The sequence below is a fragment of the Monodelphis domestica genome, chromosome X, assembly GCF_027887165.1.
Source record: "Monodelphis domestica isolate mMonDom1 chromosome X, mMonDom1.pri, whole genome shotgun sequence".
In the NCBI taxonomy this organism is placed as follows: Eukaryota; Metazoa; Chordata; class Mammalia; order Didelphimorphia; family Didelphidae; genus Monodelphis; species Monodelphis domestica.
In genome coordinates this window covers 45,166,846-45,189,230 of record NC_077235.1, presented here as the reverse complement: position 1 = coordinate 45,189,230, position 22,385 = coordinate 45,166,846, and the positions used below count along the sequence as shown (strand labels likewise).

Here is a 22,385-nt window from a genome sequence, read left to right as displayed (position 1 = left end):
TAAAGCAAACTGTGAGGACTTTCAATGCTGAGGCTAATCCCTCGGCAGTGGCAAGGAATCCATTGTTCATTCTGCATTGGGAAAATTTCCATTAAGGTGAAATAGAACTCAAGAGACAGGCCTTATTGAGAAGCACTCTGTGAAAGCTGCTTAGGAGGGAGGGAGGGAGGGCGGCGAACATGCCCCCAGCAGCCATGTGACAAAGCTGGTACAGAGGCCATTCCAAGAAAGAATCCTTTGTGCCTTCGGCAATAAAGACGATACAGGGTCGTGTTTGTCCAGACCCCTTAAGAGCTGAGAATGGCAGAGCTGGAGGGGGCCTCACACACTAGCCTGGCCAGCCCCTTCATTCTGCAGATGGGAAAACAAAGGCCTAGAAAGGGGTTTGGACTTACCTAGCGTCCTACGGCATGTCGCTAAGAGAAGCGGGATTTTCCAAGACAGAAATACACAGACTCCAAATGCAGGTCTCCTTCCACCACCGTGTCGAGCAAGGACTCGTTTCTTATCCAAATGTGGATGAAATACCCACCCCAAGTTCCCAAAGGCAGGCCAGAATCCATTCACTAAGGTACCGAGGGTGGGAAGCTAGCTCACCGGAACTCCCACAAACCCCTTGCCTCAATACTATAAACCACAATTCAAAAACATTTTCATTACTGTCCTTGCTTCATCAAATGCAGAGAATGTGGAGTTCAAAGACCCAGATTCAAGTCCCCATTTCTTAGCTGGGTGTGCTGAGGGGAGTCTCATCACTCCTTTGACTGAGCATCCTCGTCAGTAAAGCTGGGATAGAGGTTTGTTAAGTGCCTATCAGCTATGAGCCAGGCACTGTGCTAAATAAATGCTAGGGATACCAGGAAAGACAGAAAACCAAAAAATCCAGTCCCAGCTCTCAAACAGCTCCCAGGCTAAGGGGAGAGACAACCTGCAAACAAATATGCACAAACAAGCTCCTTGGGATTAAGTAGAAACAATCTGAGAGGGAAGCCACTGGAATTAAGGGCGATCAGGAAAGGAGGAAAGGAGGGAGGGAGGGAGAGAGGGAGAGAGGGGGAGAGAGAGAGAGAGAGAGACAGAAAGATAGATAGAAACAGAGATAGAGATCAATATAGACAGAGAGACAGAGACAAAGATAGATAGAGAAATTGAGAAAGAGACAGACATAGAAAGATAGACAGAGACAGAGAGATTCAGAAAGAGACAGAAAGATAGAAACAGAGACAAAGATAGAGAAATTGAGAGAAAAAGAGACAGACATATAGAGAAAGATGGACAGAGACAGAGAAAGATAGACAGAGAAAGAGATTGAGATAGAGACAGAGACAGAGAAAGATAGACACAGAGAAATTGAGAGAGAAAGAGACAAAGACAGAGAAAGAGAAAGATAGAGAAATTAGGAAACAGAGAGAGAGAGAAAGGTAGACAGATACAGAGACTGAGATAGAGACAGCAAGAAAGATAGAGAGAGAAATTGAGAGACAGACAGAGAAGTTGAGAAACAGAGACAGAGAGACAGACAGATATTGAGAGAGTATCTCTTTATTTCAATCTCTGTCTCTGTATCTGTTCAAGAGAGAGAACGAGAGAGAGAGCAAGAGAGAGCACAAGATATTAGAAGACTAGATGAGGGGCAACAGGCAGATTATGGAGTGGTTTTTTGAAAATAAACAAGATTTTATATCTGATTCCAGAAGTGACAGAGAGCCACTGGAGTGGGATGGTCACATTGACATTTTAGGAAAAATGCTTTAAAGCTGAGTGGAATATGGATTGGAGGACAGACAGACTTGTGATTGGGAGACCATCCAGCAGGTGGCTCAGCCAGTTCTGGCAGGAGGTGGACTATATGCCGATGGTGGCAATATCAGAGAAGAAAAGTGCATATGAGAGTTGTTGGGAAGGTACAATCAACAGGCCGTAGCAAGAGACTGGACACAGGGGTGTAAGAGAGTGAGGAGTCCAGGATGACACCTAAATTTCAAGCCTGGATGACTAGGAGGATGATAGTATCCTTGCAAATAACAGGGAAATTAGGAGGAAGGGATTCTTGTACAATCTCTCTCAAAAGGAAGAGGCAGGCAGGTGGCTCAGTGAATTGAAAGATTGGCCTAGATCTGGGAAATCCTGGGTTCAATGTGATCTCAGACACTATATCCTAGCTGTATGATCCTGGACAAGTCACCTAACCTCCCATTGCTCCACTCTTCTGCCTTGGAACCAATACACAATATTGCTTCTAAGATAGGTTGTGGGGAAGATCAAATGAGATGACAAATACAAAACTTTTGGAATTCATCAAGCCCTTCTTAGATCCTGATCATGATAAATACATCCAGTTCTTAGCACAATGTCAGGAGTGCATAACAAATGTTTACTGACTAACTGATTGGATAGCATCGTTCACAGGTCAGTTGCTGCTTTCAAACTTGGTCTTTCTTTTTTGCAGTTTAGACAGGGAGAAAAAATGCTTGTTAATTGAAATATAATAAAAGGTACTTAAAAAAGAAAACAAAACCAGTGAGCACAGGAGGACTGTGACCGAATGGCTCGGGCTTTCAGAACCGTGAGTATAGCTATCTGTGATTGGACATAAGAAGAGATCTGCAAAGACTAGCCTTTGGTCACTATGGCCAGTGCTCCACAATAAATGGGCTGTGTGTGAATATAATGGCCAGACACTTAATTTCTCAAGACCAGCCCAGGCATTGGATATGAGTCGATCAATCAAACCAGTGATATGGTAGCAGCTTAGAATACCCAAGCTGGAAGGGAATATGGCCAAGAGTGATAATTTGGAATTCTGGTCCCAGGGCTGAGGGCTACGCATTGGGACAACAGCAAGCACTATGGACACAGAGAAGGGTCCAGAGAGGCCATGAAAACATGAACCTGTGAGGGCAGCTGGGTGGCTCAGTGACTTGAGAGCCAGGCCTAGAGATGGGAGGTCCTGGGTTCAAATCTGGTCTCAGACACTTCCTAGCTGTGTGACCCTGGGTAAGTCACTTGACCCCCATTGCCTAGTCCTTACCACTCTTCTGCCTTGGAACCAACACACAATATTGATTCTAAGAAGAAAGGTGAGGGGTTAAAAAAACATGAACCTGAACACACAAGGCTGCACTGGGACAGACCCCAAGGGAAAGAGCATCATTCCACTGTGGAAGTCATTACTGGGGAAGGGAGAAGGGCAGGGCTGAGGAACTATCAGCTGGTAGCTTGCTAGTTTAAAGAATTTTTCATGCCAGCCAAGTTCCAAACTCTTGTTTCTGCCTACTGAAGGGCTATACATTTTGTCAGCACCCTCTACATTTTAGGCCACAAGAACAAGTCTTAGGTGTCTCTGCCAAGGTACATCCCAGCCTACTCCAGCTCTATCATTGATACATATGGAAAGTGAGGCCCAGGGAGACGAAATGACCTACCCTAGATGATAAAGTGAGTTAGTGGTAGAGCTCTGACTCGAAACCAGATCTTCTGATACCTAATCTGAGCACTGAAGAATGATCAATGTATGCAGATGAACATTTCTGGGAAGCAAACTTCATATCTGGAATCCAGGAGATTTGAAAAAAGATGCTTACCATTTAGAAGCATTAGCACCCTTCCTATCTCTGCACGGACTTTAATTGAAAATACATTCCACACTGGATCATTTCCCACTTTTTAAAAAACTCGATAAGGACAACAAAGGAGAACTCAAAGTTCAGTGTCAAGGACAGAGAATCGTCAAAGGTCCAACAAGGCAGATCCAAACCTATGGCTATTAATGCAGAAGAAAGTAGAAAGCTAAACACAAATATTCAATGTGGAGATCCCCCAGGATGGTCTAAAATTCTGTCCTCATATAATAAAAATCCCTACAGGAAGAAAAGGAAGAATCCAAAAGCTGCTTAAACAAATGAAACTCATCTGAATTGGTCAGGTTTTCAGTCATTTCCCTCACGTGAGATGCCATTACCCACTATTCTCTACTTCTGTGGCCCAAGTTGATCCCATCTTACCCATGAAACCTTCCCAGACCTCTTGAACCTAGAATGAACTTTCTCCGCCCTTAGCAGAGAACTGGGGTTCACATCCCATTTCTGACAGTTACTTCCTGTATGACTTTGGATCTGTCACTCAACCTCATTGGGCCAACTCTATAAAATAAGGCAGCAGGTCTAGACTGGACTTTAGGTCCCTTTGTCTAGATCTAGGCTCCTGTGAATATTTACCATCTGTCCCGTTTGTTCATTCATTCATTCATTCATTCATTCATTCATTCATTCATTCATTCATTCATCATCTGGCATAGCCTATCTTGGAGGTTTATCTTTTCAAGGGTCTTGTGTCATCTCCCAAAAGAACTGAAAAACACCTTGAGGTCAGGAGAGTATTTCTACCAGTGGAGGCATCTAAGAATTCACTTTTGATTCAGTAGACGATCCATATCAAAGGCTCAACACCATGATGCAGAACAGAGAAGATCTCAGAGAATTTCAAACCCAGAGGAGAAATAAGATGGAGCAATAATCCAGAATTTGGTTCGATGGCCAAGTATTATCAGAGAATATTTAACAGTCAGCACTCAACTCGTTAACATTCATCTTTTCTGTGGGGTGGCTTTCCTCTCGAGTCTCATTGCCATGAAGGCTCAAAGCTGGGAGGGAACTAGAACTGGTGTAGGGTTCATGTTCTTCCCTGGCTCGTTAAAGTATTTTAGAGGAGTCCAGCTGCTATGCCTAGCTTTATCTGGGGCTTCCATCTTCCCATGGGGAAGAGATTAAAGACTCTGGATGCAATTGGCCCATTTCACAGGACTCACGTTGGATACGCTCTACAGTCTGGCCAAATTTGATGAGGAAGCTGTTCTCTGACATCATCTTTCACTTCCTGGGCTGGCCGGATTCCTAAAGGCATTCTCACACCTGCATGGACAGCCCTCACTCATTCCTGCCTCCATGCTGCCTGATGAAGTCCTTCCTCTCCATCAACCCTCAACCCCTATGCTACCGTTTCTAGAGAACCTTTCTTGATCGGTTTTCTGAGTCTTATTTTCTTCATTTCTTTTTTTCCATTTGAATTAGTTTATTTAGTCAATTCTTTTCTTCATTTCTAATAAGGGGCTAACCTTTCTTTCTTGGTAATGGGCTAGCCGGATCTGTGTTGTTTTGGCTATCAGAAGCCCTAGGTAAGGAAATACCATTTGCAAATGCAGATCGGCATTTGGGATGGGCTCTGTAGTCCTGGAGAGTAGTTTGTGTGGCTAAGAGTATAAATGACTTACCTAGGGCCAAACAGCCCAGTTTCAGAGGTGAGATTTGAACCTGGGTCTTCCTGACTCCAAGGCCAGTTCTCAACAGGAAAAATATAATATTCTATACTTGAGTTCAAAGAATCAACTTCATAATTAGAAAAAGAGATTGATGTGGCCTCACTAGCCATTCAACTGGAAATAAGTGGGACCGGAGCAAGGGAGTTTAGTGGGCTGCTTTCTCAGTACAAGTGAATGATAAAACCATGGCAGACGGAAAACATTGATACAAAATGAAGCGATATTCATTTTACAAATTAGGACCCTGAGGCCCAAAGAAGATGACTTACCCACCCAAGTTCACATGGTAAGGTTTGAACCCAGGTCTTCTGACTTAATGGTCGTATGTTTTCTGCGAAACCTCCCTGCCTCCTTGCCCTAAACACTGGAGAAGTCAGCAAATACAGGGGCTCCTAATTATACCTTATTCTAGTTCCAAAGTCTGGCAGTTTCCAATCCCTACACTTGGGAGGCAATCGGGTTTTCATATAAGTTCCCAGTGGGCTGCTATTTTTGTGCCATTGAGCAGAACTTGGCAAACTTCATTGCCGTTGAAAGGGCAGTCAATGAAAGAGTCAAATGGGGTTAGGAGAGACTTCAGAGTGAGGGTGCATTAGAGAAACAGCAATCAATGATGCCATTCCAAATGCCTTGTTCCCATTCACAACACAAGGGCCAGAGGGCTCAAATTTGAGTCCCGTAGACAGGTTCAAATTCTTTCTCAGACATTTACTAGCTTTTGGGCTCAGAGACAGTCTCTTAATTTCATATAGACTCAGTTTGCTCATCTGTAAAATGGGGATAATAATAGCTGGGCTGTCTACTACTTAGAGTTGATCCATTTTTCACTTCTCCAATGATGATGGCTCTACTATGGCTTAGGCCAGGGCAGGGTAGGGTAGGCCAGCGTTCCTCTTTCCCAAGCTCATTGTGACCTGCCCATTTCAACAATGTACACCAGGATCCCAAAAGAACAAAGTTCGGGGTTTTCTAGGCAAAGATACTACAGTACTTTGCCATTCCTTCTCCAGCTCATTCTACAGATAAGGAAACTGAGGCAAACAGCATTAAGGGATCCAGGAGAGGGGGGTGGATAAAACCAGTTTGACATGAAATGATTTGGAACCCTGAGCACTAGATTGTTGAGGGGCTCCCTGGAGAGGTTTACGTCCACACCACAGTAAGAGTCTAACCTGAACTGAAGACATGAATGCTTAGTTGGGGGTATTCTCAGCTATTCCTTTTCTGGGGTCTTCTGCCTTTGGAATGTTCTCCCTCTTTTTCTCTGTCTCTCGTCATCCTTTTCTTCCTTCGGGGCTCACATTGGGTACCTCCTCCAGGAAGGTTCCCGTGATTCCTGCAAATATTCTCTCTTCTTGATTTGCCCCATACTAAATGTATACATATACATTTTCTGAAAATAATAATAATTTGTTGTTGTTAAATTGTTTTGGTTGTGCCCTACTCTTTGTGACCCCGTTTGGAGTTTTTGAGGCAAAGATACCTCAGCACTTTATCATTTCCTTCTCCAGCTCACTTTACAGGTAAGGAAACGGAGGCAAACGGCTCACCCAGGGTTACACAGCTAATAAGTATCGGAGTCTGGATTTGAACTTGAGTCTTCCTAACTCCAGGCCCAGCACTCTAACCACTGCACAACCTAGCTACTCTAACAATAACAATAGCTGTTATTATCATAGCTGACCTTTATATAGTACTTTGAGCCACAACCCCCCCTAAAAAACATGGGAGGGTACAGCTAGATGGCTCAGTAGACAGAAATCCAGGCCTGGGCATGGAAGGTGCTGGGTTCAAATCTAGACTTGGACACTTCTTAGCTCATTTAACTCCAACTACTCCTAGCCCTCACCATTCTTCTACCTTGGAACCAATACTTAAGCAGTGATTCTAAGACAGAACAAAACAAAACAAAACAAAAAACAGTCCAAGGAAGTTAGTGAGAACTCATTTTACAGAGGAGGAAACTGAGGCAAATTAAATTAATTGCCCAAAGTCATGCTTACAGAATTGTACACATAGAACTAGAAAGGATATCAACCCAACCACTCATTTTATAAATCAGGAAATTGAAGTCCATAAAAGTTAAATGACTGGCCTAAGTTCACATCTACGTTCACAGATCTAGAGCTGAAAGGGGCCTAGGACATCAGTAAGTCCAACCTTCACATTTTACAGAGAAAGAAATCGAGCCTCAGGGAAGTGAAGTGAATTTGATATAGAGTGAGGCTTGAATTCAAGTCTTTCTGTTATGAGGTTCATGGCAAGATCCAATGGAACACAGATCTACTAAGCCACACATGTCTTATAGACAAGAGAAACTTTTTTCTGTCTCTCTATGCCAGGGCATTTCAAAGTACCTAAAAGAGCGTAGGCCCTGAAAAGGACCAGAGGACTGGAAAGGACCTCAGGGGCCATCCAGTCCAGTGCCCTCTTATCCCAGCCCATTTTAGAGAAAAGGAAACTGAGGCCTCCGAAGGTTAAGTGACATGTCCCATGTACCAAAGAGAGTAAACATAAGAGGTAGAATTTAACCCCAAATGCAGGGCCCTTTATAACCTACTGGCAAAATATCTGTATTAATAGTAAATAAACATTTATCACACATTTCTCATGTGCCAGGCACTGTCCCATGTGTTGGCTGTTGAATTTAGTTCATGTGAATCAGGGTCAAACTTTCTGATGAATCCAGAAATTATGAATTATTTGTGATGGAAACATGGCAGGACTAACCAATGAGCCCATTACTTAGAGGGAACCTTGAAGCTTAGGATATTGGTTGTAGTGAGACTTAGAGATCATCTAGGAATTTCACAAAGGAGGAAACTAGTTTTCAAGGAGAGGAAATGACGTGTTCAAGAACACACAGCTAAAGAGTATGGGTATAAGGTGGCAAGTACAGATTCCTCAGGCCTGATGCTTGCATCATGTTGATAACTATAAAGGAATAATTGATCAATTTGCCTATGGAACTACAAAGAGGAGGCTCAACTTGTGTGGGTAATCTAGGGTTCCCTAGGATCATTGCGCCAAGGTTGGAGTGAAAGAGGCTTGGCTTTGGAGAGCTACTGTTTCAGGAACTTGTCCTAGAGAAGTTTAGATCCGACTGTGTGCATGGCTCCCAGTTTCCTATTGGTTTGGGCTCTGTCGAGGGTCATTTCATTCCGACACCCCTTTAAAGCTCTTGGAACCCATACTCTCACTACAAAATGAGGGCCTAAATTAGATGACCTTTCTCTCTCCTGATGCTACCACCAGCTCACAATTGGATAGTCTTCTCTGCTCCACTCAACCATTTTTTGCCCCAGAATTCCTAGCAAAGGCTCTGAGGTCTCAATCTAGTTGGGTTTCTTTGGGGAAACGTGGCCTTTCCACTCACCTGATTCCATACTAAATGAACGCTCAACCCCGTGCGCCAATCTAGATTTCTGGAATCGGATCGAGTCCTCTAACTCAGACGTAACCAGACCCTTTCTCAGAGAATACTGTTCTCAGAAAAAAAAACGGCATCAGATAGGCAAGCGAAAGAGATGGAAAGGAAACCTGTCAGCCAAATGGTTCCTGCTATCTTTCTTGCTATCTTAGAAACACCCTTTGCTCTTTCCTTGCTTTCAAAAGAAAAGCAGATGGTACCTGCAGAGTGAGAGAAGAACAGCTAAAAAGGGAGCAAACACAGCCCATGTAGGCAACATGGTACCATGGGGCACTGGGTTGGTGTTTCCATACCATTGCTCTGATGACCTCAGGTAGGCCAGTCTCTGGACTTTGGGTTCCTCATCTGTAAAATGGGGGTGAGAATTCAGGTATGGCTTTTCTTGCCTAGGGTGGCTGTGAGGCTCTACTAGGGTAACAGATGAAGTGATTTGCCAGCGTAAAGATTCATATAAAGGTAGGGAAACATCACTAGAAATCTGGAGAACCTGGGTTCGGATCCTGGCTCTGCTCCTTCCGACCTTTGTGGCATTGCACAAGTCACTCAAACTCCTTTGTGAAATGAGGAGACTGGACTAAGTGACCTCTAAGGTCCCTGCCGACTCTCATTCTAATTCTATGACTCTATGATCACTGGTTTTTTCACCTTCTTCTACTTAACTATAAACTCCTTGAGGTGTGGATAGGGATAGGGTCTGGACCTATGACTTCATGGAGTAAGAGAGGGTAAGGAACCAAGCATTTATAAAAGACCTACTATGTGCCAGGCGCTGCACTGGGCACTTTTCAAACATTATTTCATTTGATGCTCAGAACAACAATCCTGCGACTATTGCTTTCATTTTGTAGATGAGAAAACTGAGGTGGAGGTTAAGTGACTTGTTTAGGGTCACACAACTACAATCTGAGATGAGTATTAAACCTCAGATCTTCCTGAGACCAAGACCAGTACTCTGCTGACTACATTTAATAGCCAGCATGTGTCGGAGGCAAAACTTGAACCTAGTTTTTACTGCCTCTGAGAATAACTTTGAATCTATCATACCCTGCCGCCTCTTGAAGGAATGGACCAATTGTTATTAACTTCTGTATCCTTAGTGTCAAAGTACATAAAGGATAGTTATTTTTTAACCCCTTACCTTCTGCCTTAGAATCAATACTATGTATTGGTTCTGAGGTAGAAGAGGGCGAGGGCTAGGCAATGGGAGTCAAGTGACTTGTCCAGGGCCACTCAGCGAGGAGGTGTCTAATGCCAGATTGGAACCCAGGACCTCCCATCTCTAGGCCTGGCTCTCCATCCACTGAGCCATCCAGGTACCCTTTGGATAGTTATTTTTGCTAGATATAATCTATATTGTTCTCTGCTAATCAAGTGACTTGCAAAATGGATGTCTCCAGTGGTGGGTGGCCCGTGTCCTTAAAATGTCCATTAGCAGCTTGGTTACCTGAGCATACAATACTCAACGGCCTTGATGGCTGGGGCTGTTCTGAAGGTTGGTGTGGAGTTGTTTCAGGAAAACATGTCTCAAAATAGCGGGCTCACAAATCAAATTCTCCAGACACATGTGACTCTGATGAGCTGGAGTGAGTGTGGATATTGGCTGGGACACAAGACAAGTACAAGAAAGTGTTCATAGAATGCAGGATTCAAAGTCTCTTGTCCAACACCTCCCCAAGGACACCCTTCAAGCTGCCTCCTATTCTGCGCACTTAGGCGGGCGTGTGGAGAATGATAAGCAAACATTTTAATAAAATGTACTTTAAAATGCTAATTGCAAGTCAGAGAAGGGAACTGCTAAGTGGAATCCCACTGGATGGGCCTCAGAAATCATTTAACCCTCTCCTTACTGAGAAAAGGAGACCGAGGCTCTAAACAGTGAAGAGACTCATTCAAGGTCACCCGGGGGGGCTTCTCAAATTCATGTCCAAAGGAAAAAAATCAACAGATTCTCTGAGGTGCATCATTTGAATCCCTTCTAACGTTATGCAGGAAGGGTGCTGTTTGGCTGAGGAAGACCTGGCTTCTAGCCCCAGATAATTCACCAATTTGTTCTGTAATCTTGAACATCTTCCATGCTTGGAAAGGGCGGGAATAGGTAACTTCTTAGGCCTGATCAGCCCTACAAGTCAATGGAGCAAATAAAAAACTCCAGAGCTCTGCAGTCAGAAGGCTTGGATTCAAATTTCACCTCTGATGCTTGCTACCCAGGTAGGTCTCAGTTTCCTTCTCTGTAAAATGAGGAGGTGGGACCAGATGGCCTTTGATTGTCCCTTCCGGTTCTGGATCTTGGTTCCTGTCAGCAGATGATGATGTCACTCAGGCAGATTACAAGAGTAACAAGAGTGGCTAAAGATTTGGAAGCTGAAGCTTAGCCAATGAAGTCAGCTACCAGAATTCCATTGACAGGCAGCAGAACAAATCTATTAAAATATTTCTATCTCTTTAAATCATGAAAAGGAAAAGGAGCGGGCCTGGGCCCTGGCCCTGGGCCTGCCTCTTTTCAGCTCTGCCTGCTTCTGCTCAGCCTCTCTACTGTTTTCCAGGAGAATTTCTATGTTTTCTTGGTGCTTGCAGGGCACGATTCCTGCCACATGGGGGCAGATCATCACACAACTCTGGCAAAGCTGAGCACCTTGTACTAACTATATGGTCCTGCTTCCCCCAGCTTTGCAGTATCTAGGGCGGCGTGCAAAGATGCAGGCCAATTCCCCTTCCGAGGTGCTTCCGAGCTCTAAAGGTCAGGTGGGTACTCTCTGTCCAGCTCTGACTGCCATTCACTGGCTGGCATGGACATTTTTCCACTGGGCTCTGTGAGATCCACTGAGAGGCACCTCAACCTTGGGCTTTAACATCCTATCAAGTGAGGGTGTGGCGGACTGGGCATGGTGTGGGGCCAGCATTCAAGAACTGGATGGGCGAGGACTTCTTCTCTGCCCGGATAAATGCTTCCTGTGTGCCAAGGAAGAAGATAGGACGAAGGAAGACGCCGCCATCCTTCCAGTGTCCCAGCTCAAGAAGCTCAGTGGCATCCTCGACACCTCACTTCCCCCGACCTTGGCTAGCCTATCAGTTGTTGATCTTGTCTTATCTAGCTGTTCCACATCTTTTCGGCACTTGCACAGCTCCTGCCTTGGCCCAGGCCCTTGCCACCTTGTGCCTAGATTCTAGCCATATCTGCCTTCCCAAACAGATTTCCTGCCTCCCAAGTCCCTCCCCAAGGCAGTCTATCCTCTAGTCCAAAGCTGAACATGCCACTTCTCTAGTCAGTCAACACCAGTCGATTCCTGCTGCTTCTAGATCATATATGTACTCCTCTGTTTGTGCCTTTTAAAGGCCTATACGACTTGGTGCCATATTCATATTCCAACTCAATGGACATTGCTCCCCTACACGTACTCTGAGATGCAGCCTAAAGGGCCCAGTGTCTGTTTCCTCCCACATGACCCTCCATCTCCTACCTCAGAGTCTTTACGATGGCCATCCTGCATAGCCGGGATACACTCCTGCCTCTCCCTTCCATAAAGATGAGTTCAGAGAGTATCTTCCACATGAGCCCTTTCCTGGTCTCCCCAACAGCTAGTGCACTCTCTCTTTCTCTAACTCCCTTGTCTGTAATTATTGGGGATCTATTTGAATGTATTCATTTCATATTTCTGTTGGGCATAAATAGCATACATATAACTTTATAGGGCTATGCTATAGCATAAGCACACATATTATATGTGTATATACAGAAACAGACAGTAGATCTATCTCCACGCCATCTCCTCTGTTGGAATAATATGAAATTCTTCATGAGAGCCCAGACTGTTTTCATCTTCCTGTGAATCTCCAGGGTCCTGTTCCACCAGCAGCACATAATAAGTCCTTAGTATGTTATCGAATGATTGGTTGATTCCTTGCTGGGCCAGAAGGAAATAGGGATGCTTTGGTCCAAACTCAAGCAGGGCTCAACTAACTTGCCTAGGGTCACACAATCAGAAGGCGTCTAAGAACTATTTACCACCTTGGGAAGGAGGGGAGAAAATCTGAATCCCCCAATGTCAGAAAACAACTGTCAAAATTGTTTCTACGTGAAACAGAAAAAATAGAGCCCTTTTTTAAGTGTCTGAGACCTTTCACAGGGGTGTGCCTTTGGGAGGAGGCCCTTCATTGGTTCCCACAGGGCTGCCATCTTAACAAATGGAGATTCTCCCCAATCTTGGCTACAATTCTTTGAATCCCCCCTCAGAGGAGACAGAAGATTGGTCAGGCTGTATGCCAGTTCTGCAAGTCATTTCCTAAGAGGATGCCTGGGGTGTGTGCATATTAATCACACCTTTGGGACAAAGCAGCCAGCCTCAGATGGGGACAAAATGTAAGGGGATTGTCTCTTGGAGCACTGTCCCATATGTCAAATCCTTCATCATCTGATCTCAAACAATATTGGCTCTTTGGTCCTCCTCTTCCTCTTTCTTTTCTCCTTCATACTAGTTCCATGAGTGGCAAGGTGGTAGACTTGATAAGGCACTGGACTTGAAGTCAGGAAGACCTGGATTTGAATCATGCTTCTGGTATTTGACTTTGGGCAAGATATTGAACTTTTCTGGGCCCCGATATTCTCGTCTGTAAAATGAAAGGATTAGACTCGATGGCCTTTAAAGTCCCTTCTGGCTCTAGATCTATAATTCTATGATCCCATTTCAAAGGGACAGGGAACTCCCAGAGTGAAAACTTCTACTAAAGCAATTCAGGAACTCCCCTGTACCTTCTGATCTTACTGAGCAGTGAAGAAAGCTGGGGATTAAATGACTTGCCCATGCACATTAATACATGCCAGTTAATGTCTGCCAGAAGTCAAATTCGGGCTTGTGTATCCCTCACTCCATTCCACTGTTTCCTCCCCTTCCAACATTTTGATGGACCCTTTCGTCATTATTCTCTTGAGCTCTCCTCCATCACCTGTAAGATATCTTCACAGGCATTTCACACTCAACATATGTCAGCCTCAACTCATGGTCTTCTTCCTAGGCTCACTCCTCTTTCTAACGTCCTTCTTCTTGTCAAAGGAGCCACTTCTTTCCAGCTACTTCCACTCTGTGCAACAGTGGAGTCAACCTCAACTGTTCACAACCTCTCATTCCTATCTCCAATTGACCCCTAAGAATTTTTGTTTTGATTCTGCCCCTCCAGGATCCTTTTCATTCCTCCCCATCTTCTTAGTCGCCCAACCAAAAGCCTACCTTGGCCCTCACGATCTCTCACGTGGGCTACTACAAGGTCCCCTTAATTGGTCTCCCTACCTCCATTTTCTGCCCCTCTCCAGTCAATCCTCCACGCAGCTTCTAAATCACCATCCCAAAGCACAGGTCTGCCCAGGCTACTGCTCTGCTCCAAACCCTCTCGTGGCTCACTCTTGTTTCTACGATCAAATATAAACACTTCTGTTTGGCATTGAGAAACCTTCCAAATGAGGCCCAAGACTACTTTTGTAGACTTACTGCATAATGAATTCTAGGTTCCAGACAAAAGATTCTATTTTCTAGTCTTGGAATTCACTCCCACCTCTGTCTTTGCACAGGCTGTCCCTCATGCCTGAAACATACTCCCTTTTCAGGTCTGTCTCTTCAGATTTCAAGATTCCTTCGAGGCTCAGCTCATATACTATTTCCAAGGGGGAGCCTTTCTTTTTCCTCTTACTCAGCAATGATTGCTCCTTCATCTACAAATTACTGTGTGTGTGGATACGTACATGTATGTGTGCATGTGTTCCATTTACTAGTGGGATGTTAAACCTTCTGAGGGTAGGTACGGCTTTGTCTCTCTGTCCCCTGGGTCAGCACAGCCTCCTGCGCAGAGTAAATGCTTATTCAATGGGAGGTGGCTTGGACTCTTCCAAACACTTTCCAAAAGGTGTGAAAACAGTGTAATTGATACTCACTTTCAGAAGATGCCGAAACAATTGGCGCTAGATGTGAGAGGCCTGTCACACTCCCACGCCTCAGTTGGGAAGCTCTGGCAGAGCCAGAACAGAAGGTCTGGTCCAGGAACAGAACACGCTATCTCAGGAAAGCCACATCAAGGGTACCAATGAGTGCTCAAAGGCGAGCTACGGCCCTCTCACTTGTTCAAATAGATCATGTCAAGAAGGAAAAATTGGTGTCAATTGACACTGTAGAAGTGAGCCACCAAAGCATTCCTTTTCCAAAGAGTTGTGAATTGGGGTAGGCTTATCTCTGACTTCTGGCCTGCTAAGAGAGCCCAAACACGTGCCTGATTGAAAGGTTGGTGCCACCTCTGAAAGCAGGCATCCAAAGTGACTCTCTTGTCAGCTCAGTTCAGTTTCAAAGACGTGATTGAATTAAGAAGTGAATATCTAATCAAAGACTGATAAATGTTCTTCCTTACAGAAAATCTAATTGTAAGCTGCTAAGTATACTCCTCTATCAGATTATGAATTTTCCAGAGAACCAAAACATGCTACCCCTATTACAGAGTTAAAAAAATATGATCCTAAGTGCCGGGATTTTTGTTTCGTTTTTGTGGGGTTTTGGTAATGACGTGTAAATTCATTGGTGTGGAAGAGCTGCAACTGGAAAAACTTCTTTGGCTGAATATAAATAAGTAGGCATCCTGTCACTTGTAACGAGAGAGTTATCTGTCACACTGATAAATTTACATACCCAAGGTCACTTAGCTACCTAGTTAAGTGTCTGATGTAAGATTCAACCCCAGGTTTTCCTGACTCCAAGGCCAGCTTTCTATCCACTATCCCATACTACCCAGCATGCCCCAAGTTGGGTCAGAAGAAATGCTAGGTGACAGTGCTTTTTAGGGCTGTTGTTGCTTTCCAAAGTCTCTAAAGCTGTCTCAATTTTATAATTTTTTAACCAAAAGGAAAACACGTCAGTCAACCTTTCCTCCCTCTTTAAAAAAAGAAAGTATTAAAGAATTGTTGTTCTCTGGGATGTGGGCACATTTTCGCTGTTGAGTGGATTACTCTTGGTAGCACCATTTGAGTTCATTTTTTTCTTTCTCAAATCCTTTAACTTCAACGGGCAAAGCAAACTGCTATTTACCTTCCTTTTCACCAGATGGCAAAGACAAGCTAAGTTGAGTTCACAGCCATCTGAGGGCTGGGGCTGGGGTAACTGGGAGGGAAAGGTTGAGAGAGCTATTAAGGCCTATCAAATTGTCAACAATGGCATGGAAAAATTGCTTCCTGACTCTTGCTTCTCCCAACAGCTATGAATTGGAGCAACTTCATTTTTGGCTTTTGGTCAGAAAGATGGCAGACCTAAAGGCATCACCTATAGAACTCTACCAAGAGGGCACAAATCCTTTTGATATCTGGCATCAAAAGTGGCTGCTCCACATCAGCTCTGGTTCCAAGACCAAGGCCAACATTGATCCACCAATGATATTGTCTGGGTCACCCAACCACTTCCAAATCCATATGAACTTTGAAGGACTTTTTCCTCCCAGCGCAGAGAACTTTTGAAAGAAGATATGAGCGAGGTACAAAAGAGTTTGAAATAGAGGAATTTCTAAATAGGAGGCATTGAAGGGAGTAGACAAAAATAAAAACACTCCTCTGAGCATGTTCCTTACTGCTTTTCCACCTTCCTCTCTTCCCACTATTTTGGCAGTGTGGCTATTCATGGAGACACATTCTATTTCTGGGACAAAGAAGCCAAGGCATTATCAGAGGTAACAGCAGTCGTGCTCATTACCAATTTGGATTAGTAACATTTTACATAGAATTGTGTTTTCTGTAAGTGGGAGAAAGTGGCTGTACCTCATCCTCTGCTGCCATCAGAGGTTATCCTTGTCCAACCTGGGCTTCCCATGGCTGCGGGACTCTTCAAATTAAAGGGTTAAAGATGACTTGAGAGCGACACGATTTTTTTAAAATCATAGGACACTAGAACTGTGAAAAAGAGGCCAGATGTTCAACTAGAAGTAAATGATTAATCACTGCCTGCTTTCATATTTTCCTGCACTATACTGATTTATTTTAAACGTATTGACATAACTCAAATATCTCTTCTGAAGACGAACCTTGGAGCATTTGTGCTAGGTTCTGGAGACTCTTTGAATCATAAATACTGTCAAATCTACTCAGTTTAGTAGAAATGCAATTTCCGATGTGTTTATATAAGGCTTCATAGCAGAGGACTGCCAGTGGAGACAGAAAACCTGAATCTGAGGCCCAGCTCAGGGACTTGGTCGATTGATGACAAGTTGCCTCACATCTCAGGGCCTTAGTTTCTTCCTATGTAAAATGAGAACCATGGAACAAGATGATCTCAAAGGGGCCTTCTAGCTTTGCCACATGTGAACCCGTGAAGCTCTGGAGTTAGAGGACCTAAGTTCACCACTTACTGTGTGACCATGGGCATATTCCTTAATCTGTTTGCTATATTTGGCAAAGAGTGGAAGGTGGTAGTGGTAGTATAGACTAGAGACCTCTAAAATCCCTTTCATGTCTGCCATTCTGGGTTTCTGATGCAATGGAAAACATTCTAGATTTAAACTCAGAGAACCTTGATTTCAATCCTCTATGACATTGGCCAAGGGCCTTTGCCTTTCTGGATCCTGTCAAATGAGGGCATTACACTAGATGGTCTTGGAGATCCATCCCCATTCTAAATCTATGATCTTCTCATTCTAGACCTAGGTTATTTACTAAGTGCCAGGCACTGTGCTAAGGAATTTACAATGATTATTTCGCTTGATTTACACAACAGCTCTTGGCAAGTAGGCGCTCTCATTGCCCCCATTTTGTAGATGAGGAAAGCGAAAAAGACAAAGATTTAGGTGTCACACAACTTTTAAGTGTCTGAGCTCATTCTTGAACTAGGGTCTTCCTGACTCCAAGACTTGGTGCTCTGAACACTCTGGCAACTCCAGCAACCTAGTGGTGTGCACAAGCTATTGAGCCCTCTTCTAGTTTATTTATAAAATGAGGAAAATAGAACTCTCTTGCCATGCACTGCCTCACAGGGTTCTCATAAGGTCAAAGAAGACAATGTCAGAGAGGGCCTTCTATAAGTTATCAGGGACTAAGCAAATGTAATGTCTTGCTTCCCAACATGGTCAGACATGCCAGAAATGGCATTTGGAAGAGTGCTGCATACACTGTGGGCTTAATTCCTTCCAGGTGCCTAGATTACTCTACATCAGTCAATAGTGCTGGACACTGTTGACCCAGGAATAAAAAAGAAAGGAAAAAACACACTGTGGAAGGCAGCTAGCAAGGTCTGAAGAGTAAGAGGGATTCCTTATAAGAAAAGAAAGTCCTTGGGCCTGGCCTCAACTTGAATCCCAGATATGATAGTTGGGCATACTTCTCTAAGGGTCAGAGTCCTACATGCAGATGTGATCCTGCCCCAAGTGTTTATTAGGAAATAACAACAGCCCATCACTGATCATCAGCAAGAGCCATCGAAGACCAAAGAGTGGGGTCTTGAGAAGACTGCTTATAACTAGAACACCTTTTGGAGTCTTGGGGAGGGGCGGCGGTGTGTAGGAGACATTCACCATTATTGTTTTTGTCTCCATGGTAGCAAATAGTCAGCCTGTATGAAGTTTTCACTTTTTTCTCGTGAACCAGTTCCTTTCCCTTGCTGGGCAGAGACAGAACTGTGACAGAGCAACTGGGCCTTTGCCTCAGGACATCAAAATGTAGGTGTTGTTGGCTGCACTTACATTCCTTCAGAAATAAAAGAACAACTAGGAACTAATTAGCCAAAATTATTAGGTAAAACGGGATGCTTTCAGATGACACTAGCTTCTCCCTCTGGCTGTCCCACCTAAGGTAATACACCCTCTCTTAGCAAGAGGTGGTTTGTTCCAAGGTCTCCTTCTCTCCCTCATTTCCCCAAAAGAATCAAATTGGACTTAAATTAAACTCACCTACCCTGCAGGTGTTTTATAGTGACCCAGGAGTGTCTCGCAACATTAGTTTCCTTCACTGTAAAAGCAAGAGATTAACTAGACAGCCTCTAGGGTTTCTCCTAGCTCTCAATTTTCCTTGTTTACTGCTGTGTGGGCATTGGGTGGTTCTAGTGTGATAAGTGGAGCCTTGGTGTTAGGAAGACCTCAGTTCAAATCTTGCCTCTGATACCTATTGACAATGTGACTCAGAGCAAGTCACTTTGCCCATGAATGACCCAACCAACCCACTGAGACAATATGGTATTGTCATGTTGCTGAGATGGATCTGTGGAAGTTGTTCTGTGGATAGATGAAATTATAGGTCTAGACTACCTCATAGGATCCACTTTCCCATCCCCCCTGGAGACCCCCCTCCTCAACTTATGGAAACATGGCTCCTAGGAAAGATTTTCTATGACTGCTAACATGGCATGATATAACCCAAACTGTGACTTGACAGCCTAGTTTTCCACTTGCCATGTTGGCCTCATCTCTGAAAAACCAAGAAAAGGTAAACTCATATTTATGAATTAGTAAAGGCTTCCACTGTGAATCCATACCAAATCGAAAACAAAGCACCATGGTGTCACCATGGTCCCTTCAAGCTGCCTTACTTTAATCTCTTCTGGAGTCAGAGAAAAGGTTCAAGTTAGAGCAGTCTTTGAAGAGAAGGAACTTTCCAAATACAATGGCAACCTGGCTCACAGTTACCTCTGTCATTACTGGTAACACAGCCATGCCCCAGCACCTTCAAAAGAGATACAATTGATACACCAGAAGGAAGGGCATTCAAGTGAGCCACAGAATCATCTTTTTCCTCTTGCCAACATGATCTGCCAATATCTCCCCAAACTCACAGATGATGTGCCTGCTGGAAGCGAATGTCAGAGTCCAACACAAGTCTGGTCCGGTGCTTCTTGGCATTATTCCCCTGTTTAAGTGAAAAGTGATGCATTGATCCTTGACTGATGGTCTCTAGGGCCCAGCTAATTGGCAAAGCTTTGGAGAGTATTCTCTTTCTGACTGGGTAATCAGAGCTCGTCTAACAAGTGGCAGACCCTTCTCTGAAAGATCATCCTCGCCAGGATCCTAGCTGGACCTAATAGGACACTAACATAATTCCAGAAAGTCTTAGGTGGGTCTAATTCTTTTGCCAAACAATTCGTAGAAAGAGGGAGAGAGATGTTGGCCAGGCAAGAAGAGAGACTGAATGAGACTCTCAGTAAAAACTTTCAATCTCAGTATTAACGGGAAGCAATGACTAGCACCCCACTACTCAAGTATAATTACAGGCAACTCCACCACCCATGTGGCTGAAATGAAATCTGAATAAATGGTAAAGGCCAATGAATCTTAAAAAGGATATAAGCTATTGCCCTTTCTCCTTGGGATTGTGTAGTAGGAAAGCATTCAGAATGAAATAATATATCACATAGGAATGACAAAGCCTTTGGAAATTGTCAGGGATACATACCTTGGTAAGCTTGCATATTGTCAGGACAGGGGTAAGGGACAAGATGCTAATGAATTCAGGTACACAACTTAATAGAAAATCAGTTTATGACAAGGTTACTGCTTAATTACTTTCTTCTTAATGAACCTCCCCACCACAGCAACACCCTTCCCTTCTCCGCTCCACCCCAGACTGGCTTTTTGTGTGTATCGACTTTCTTATGGCTGTATTAACCATTGCATTATAATTAGGAAGAAAACATGGCTGGAATACTGGCTTTGGTCAGTAAGCAAGTCCTTTGCCCTGCTTAAATCCTTCATTACCTAGAAGAACAACCTGCAAGTTCATCTTCCCAAACGAACCCCTGCAATACTAATTTACTCAATGCCGTAGGTCAGGATCATGCTTTCAGATGAACCAGTCTTGACAGCAGAATTTACTGCAACAGTGACAGCTCGGATGCAAAAAATATGTCGAGAAGTTAGTTCAAGTATCCTATTCTAACATTTGCAACTCCATTCAAGAAAAAAAAGAAGGAAAAAGAAAGGGATGGAGGATGGCGGGTGCTAAGACACCATTCCAATAAGATGTTAGTTCCATTTTCAGAACTAGAGATGGCAACCCGATGACTCCCAAGTCGATACGGAAAAGAGAAAATGCACGTTGTTATACTTCCTTCCTTAGAACAGTATCATAAGGCAAACGTTCCCCAAATGTTAGGCACTAAAAAGGATCTCAATTATGTGACCAGAGCACTAGGAGAGGATATGAACTGACACACGAACCATTCATGCAATCAAAGGTACAATGGCAGCCAATGGACATGGAACTTGTGTCTCCTCCCATATTGTCAACCTAGAAAGCACATGCATAACACCTTTCATTAAAGTTAACACCAAGGTCACTTCCAATTACATATTTATTAAGCTGCAAGTTATTATACCCCCGAGGTGAGTTTGGGATGCTGAAATGGATATGGATGGACAATGTGTATCGTGGTTTCTCTGTAGTCATTCAAAATAAGTAAATGAGAGCTTTGAGAGAAAATGAGATGTTATAAAGTAGACTGACCATATAAAGGACTGAGTGTTTCATTTAAGTCTCAATGTAATTAGTGACTTGAAGAATTGTACAAACCTGTACTTTAGGCTGAAAAGGAAGAAAACATCCTATACACATCATTTCCTAAAGGCATGCATTTTCATTTCCCCGAAAGTAACTGGCCGTGCATTACATAGACTGTCTTTTTCCCACTCCCCAGAATTGCAACCATCATGAGCATTTGAAGATGCGGAAGCCTTATAAAGCAGAGAAGAGTTGGAAATGTTGAGCAATCTTTGCATTCTCTTTTAAGGGCCATCTATGGGCCGATTGCCACTTTGGGAATGCAAAGTAGTAGCAAAGCGACTTTGGCAGCCAAAAAGGGCCAGCATAATGATTGGGGTAGGGGGAACCTGAGAATATTTTTTTGGGGAAAAGCAGCCGGTGGCAGTTGGCAATGATCGGTATTGTACAGTGTCCCAAAGGAGACTGTATAACACTGTCACAGGCAAGCAGGAGCAGCACAGAGTGTGCTTGGCCTCCTGTTTCAGAGATGCTGGGATGACACAGGCCTGAAAGAAATCGCACAGCACACCGCACAATAGAAATGAATGAGAAAGAAAGGAGAACAAGAGAAAATAAACAAAAACACCGATCCGGCGTGCACAAACCTTCCGGCTCTGTGTTCTCTTTGAGGTGCACTTGCTTCAGTGGGCAGCAGAAGATTTCGTGACACTTAGCACGAAAGGGGGACTCTTTTTTCTTTAATTCCGCTGATTGGATGGAATCTTGCCGTAACATAATGTATTCCTGTGTGCCAGGGGTTGCGTCATCCAGCACTGTGGTCACCACATAACAAAATGAACTCAAGTTAGAGCTTCTCAAAAGTAGCCATCAACTTATACCAACCCTATTCCCATGGAAGAAAATCAAACAACATTTCTAAGAGTCCAAAAAAATCCACTGAGTTAGTGAACTTTTTCTAAAGTGACTCGGTTGAACATCTCACTGCCTAGAGAATAAGTACTTGGCAATTCATACTGTTATTGCAGATTCAATGAAAATATTATCATATTATGCTGTGCCAAGAAGTAGAGCTGACTGTAAAAACATACTATGTAAATGCTGTATGTAGTAAATGAAGGTTCAGCATAGACATTCTAGGTAGCACTGGCTAAAGGCCATCAATTATCAGCAAATTAGGGGAACGTGCCTGTGATTACATG

General features: G+C 43.7%; 1 protein-coding gene across 6 annotated transcripts in view; it reads right to left on the bottom strand.

Annotated features, from left to right (window-relative positions):
• FGF13 (fibroblast growth factor 13) overlaps window positions 1-22,385 on the bottom strand; it is a 510,824-nt gene that overhangs the window by 205,999 nt on the left and 282,440 nt on the right. For 5 of the 6 annotated variants that reach the window (XM_007507358.3, XM_007507356.3, XM_007507357.2 and 2 more), the window contains one exon: window positions 21,831-21,998. The exons of the other annotated variant lie outside the window; for it this stretch is intronic. In XM_007507358.3, the coding sequence (XP_007507420.1) occupies window positions 21,831-21,998 (168 nt within the window). The remainder of the gene's footprint in view (window positions 1-21,830; window positions 21,999-22,385) is intronic. 6 annotated transcript variants of the gene reach the window in all.